Source organism: Solea solea, chromosome 11 (assembly GCF_958295425.1).
Source record: "Solea solea chromosome 11, fSolSol10.1, whole genome shotgun sequence".
Classification (NCBI taxonomy): domain Eukaryota; kingdom Metazoa; phylum Chordata; class Actinopteri; order Pleuronectiformes; family Soleidae; genus Solea; species Solea solea.
In genome coordinates, this window is record NC_081144.1 from 22,815,924 (window position 1) to 22,819,999 (window position 4,076).

General features: G+C 48.6%; 1 protein-coding gene across 1 annotated transcript; it reads right to left on the reverse strand.

The window, feature by feature from the left end:
* Positions 1-1,739: 1,739 nt before the first annotated feature.
* On the reverse strand, positions 1,740-3,607 carry snai1b (snail family zinc finger 1b). Its single transcript, XM_058643273.1, has 3 exons — positions 3,359-3,607; positions 2,502-3,092; positions 1,740-2,187 (listed from the first exon to the last, which is right to left on the reverse strand). Exons 1-3 carry the CDS (start codon positions 3,438-3,440, stop codon positions 2,006-2,008), a joined length of 855 nt encoding a protein of 284 aa, XP_058499256.1. The 5' UTR covers positions 3,441-3,607; the 3' UTR covers positions 1,740-2,005.
* Between the last annotated feature and the right edge of the window lie 469 nt (positions 3,608-4,076).

Sequence of the window (4,076 nt, forward strand, 5' to 3'; positions counted from 1 at the left end):
TCAGTCCTGAGGTTGTTTCAGCTCCGTCCAAAGCGAGACTCTGCACTAATGTGTTGGTCTTGAGCCTAAAGATCCTGCCTCTCCATCTGTGGTTAATCCTACAGCATGACGCCATTCTGTGGGATTCCCACACTCAGCTAATATCATAGGGGCTTTTTGAGCAGAGCTTGACGGCTACAATCCCCCCCCCACTGTTTTTGGCTTTAAATTTGCTGGAAACCAGTTTAAGACACAGACTCAGAGCCGGGCACACGCTTCTTCTACCTATGTTTTATTTGCTTCAGGGCTGAACAACGGCTCTGTGACTGCTCCTAGAGTGCTGGGAAATCTTTTTTCTCTCACTAAAGAGGGACAGTTCATCCCAAAACCTAACAAACAAACAAAAAACGAAGGTGTGTCCATTTATTCAACTTTTTATTTATTTAACAATTATGTCAAGAACAAGAAAAATGCAAGGACAAGAATCGACGCCACTTCCTGTTCGCGTCCTCACATTTTCTGGGGGAAAATTTTCCCTCCTTATGTCTATGGAATATTTAATATAGTCTTATCTGCCAGAAACTATGGTTTGTACAAGACGCTCCTGAGAAAATCTGTGGTTTTAGCTTGGGGACACACAAGCTCATGGTCTCGTGCTGCCTTGTTTGGTAAGGTTATGCCACCGAGGCCGATCTGAACCAAGGATTTCAAACCCTGAAAGTCACAAAATAACACATCACTGGTTTTCTCTTTGGGGTTCGATGCACGGAGTGTGCAGAAGTTAAAGCAAAAAAACATGGATTTTGGGAATAGATTTTATTAGACAAGCCTTTTGTTGATGAATTGTGTTCTCTTTGGCAACTCCAAAATATTAACTCTCCCTTTAATTTGACTCCCTCTCCGGTGCTGACAGCCGGGCAGGTGTGTGCAGGTGTACCTCTGATCACTCAGCATCACTCAAATCTGTCCCCACTTCCCCCCACACACACACACACACACACACACACACACACACACACACAGCTCTACCATCCTATTCAGGAACTGTCATGATCAACTCATTTAGAGTATGGAGTTAATACAATGCCTGTTGAAATACACATTCATATTAGCACACACACACACAAACAGTAAGTCCACTGCAGTATTTTTTTTTAAAAAACCAAAGCATTTATTTACACGTGGCAGAAAAATACACAACCTTTTTTTAAAAAAAAGGCACATTATTCCATAAAAACTTTAAGGCCAAAAATGAATAACGATAATGGTTGAAGGCAAGTTTTGTTTTGGATCAACTGTAAGTGGGTCCTCCTTTCATGTGTGATGACATGACGAGTGTGTGTGTGCGTGGAAAGTGTTTGTGGGGGCGAGCGCGAGGGTCACCTGTCGCTGAGGTCACAGCTAACGCGTCTCTCAGCGCCCCTGCCTCCACACTGCACCACACTCAGACAGCTGTCTCAACACACACTTGCTCATTTACACACACACCATGTATGTATAGTATGGTGAGGAATGACATCCACGCATACACCACAGACAGACAGACACACAAACACACCCAAGCAGCTGCAACATGGCCAGAGTCCCGGACCGGCCGGCACCAATGGAGTTTCCTGGGAATTAACTGCATGTCCAGCTGCCCTCGGATCACACACACACACACACACACACACACACACACACACACACACACACACACACACACACACACACACACACACACACACACACACACACACACACACACACACACACACACACACACACACACACACACACACACACACACACACACACACACACACACACAGTTGACGCAGCAAAAATGTGCTGCAGATAAACTCATACGACCTAAAAAGAGATAAACTTACAGCGATTTTTAAGAAAAGGGCACTTAAAGCAACAGAACATGGCTTTTTGAAATGAGCTGATCAATCTCTCGGTGAGGGGAGGGAGGGGGGGGCAGCGGGATCAGAGTCAGCAAAGCAGCTCCAAAGAGCAGCAGTCCGGGGGGAATTGTGTGCCTTTACGACGCGGAGCAGCATCGAGAGACGTTGTGTTTGTGCAGCAGCGACATGCGGCTGAAGGTGCGCGAGCAGGAGCCGCACTGGTACTTCTTCACCTCGGAGTGGGTCTGCAGGTGGGCGCGCAGGTTGGAGCGGTCGGCGAAGGCCCGGTTACAGTGCTGGCAGGCGAAGGGACGCTCACCTGTGTGGAAGGAGAGAGAGAGAGAAATTAGTGAGCTTTGAGGAAAACACTTCTTCAGCTTCTTCAACAGCTCTGTCCTCAGGTCATTGTCTTTCAAACGATGTGACAGATAAGCAACAAAAGGAGCCGGAACAGTCGACTTCATGCAGATTGATCCCATTTTCATGCATTTCCAGGCTTGAGATTAGATTGTGTCTCACTCAGCAATAACATTTGCTCACACACTAGGTGACGTCAATGAATATCAATGAGCACAAGGTGCAACCAGCTGTTACATTAACATGGCTTCAGATTGTGTGTGTTTGTGTGTGTACCTGTGTGTGTGCGGATGTGTCCTCGGAGCAGCCACGGTCTGGAGAAGGCCTTGCCACAGGTGGGGCACACGCACGGCAGCGTGTGCGAGCGGATGTGCATCTTCAGCGCCCCCAGGCTGGTGTACTCCTTTGGGCAGTTTTTGCAGTGGAAGGCCGGGCGTGCGGACACCTCGGCGGGCAGGGAGGGAGGGGCACAGTGGGTGAGCTGGTGGTGGGACAGTGCAGAGAGGCTGGTGTAGCTCTTACTGCACTGGAGGCAGTGGTAGAGGTGCTGCATGACGTCCGGGCTGGGGGGATCCGAACTGCGCCCACTGTCCTCCTCATCCTCACCACTACTGCTGCCGCTGCTGCTGCTGCTGCTGCAGGGCGAGCTGCCGCAGGGCGAGCTGCTGAGGTCCAGAGGACCCAGTGGTGATGGGGGCAGGGAGACCGGGGTGACTGGGGAGAGAGGTGCGGGCAGTGGGTCCATGCTGCTGCTGCTGCTGCTGCTGCTGCTGCTGCTGAAGAAGGGGCTGCTGGGATAGCAGGTCAGGGCAGAGCTGTTGTTCTGCGTTGGAAGTTCAGCCCGGGGAAAACTTTCAGGGACAAAAGCTGACAACACAACAAGAGGAAATGAAAGTCAGGTGGGTGTTTTTCACTTAGATGAGGAGATAATTTAATTAAGCTCAAGCATGTGCTGGTGTTTGGTTACAGGCTGCTTTCACTGCACCTGCCCAGAAACACTTTCCTGCAGCCAGGAAACTAAAATCATCCTAATCTGCTTCATACTTGTTGTGTGTGTGTGAAGTTCTCATGTCTAACTTTACAGCCTGAGATTTCCTCCACATGTCAGACACAAACATTTAGGGAAGTCTTACCGGTCTGGCTCTCCAGGTGAGTCTCCCTGTGGTGAGGCTTCTTGTTTGAATAATACTTCTTCACGAGGAATGACCGAGGCATGATGAACTCTCCGGTGTTTTAACGCAAAAAATAAAAAACAAAGCGATGTTGATCGTAAATCCGGCGGCGGACTGCGCTCTGCTGCAGACTGCAGTCACCACACAGAGGGATAAGATAACGAGAGCTTCTAAGTCACTTCCAGCTTCAATGTGACTCAATGGGGAACTCGCCTTCTCATATAGAAGGAGCGGAGCGCAGCAGCGAGGTGGGCGGTCACGTCTCCGCCCCCAAGACACGCCCCCCTGTGTCAGACACTGCGTCCTCGCTCTGGACAGTCGCAGGTGCCGCGGCGCCAAAAAAGAAAAAAGAAGCTGCTGCTAAATGTGTAATTGTGACACTTTTTTTAACAACAGGTCACTGCGCATTTTTTATGTCTCGTTATTTGCCTCGTGTTCATGAGCCTCACTTATGTGCACGTGGGTTGTCTTTGTGGAGAAGACGTCAAAAAAAACTAAACTTTTTTATAATCAAGATTCTTTGTCGATGCCCCTAAACCATGTCGCTGCAGCGCCCTCTGTCGGCTAATGCAGTGAACGACATGTCCTGTGAGTTGCAGATGGTGCAATATTTTTTAAACACTTCTAAACTTATTTATTCTTAATTATTATTATGTGCTTTACATGTTATATTTTTATA

What these genes read in the sequence shown, in the direction of transcription:
- snai1b (XM_058643273.1), bottom strand. Translation starts at nt 3,440, where the DNA reads ATGCCTCGGTCATTCCTCGTGAAGAAGTATTATTCAAACAAGAAGCCT. An exon ending in TCACCTGGAGAGCCAGACCG is followed by an intron (nt 3,093 to 3,358) that starts GTAAGACTTCCC and finishes TTGTGTTGTCAG; the next exon opens with CTTTTGTCCCTGAAAGTTTT. An exon ending in ACACATCCGCACACACACAG is followed by an intron (nt 2,188 to 2,501) that starts GTACACACACAA and finishes CCTTCCACACAG; the next exon opens with GTGAGCGTCCCTTCGCCTGC.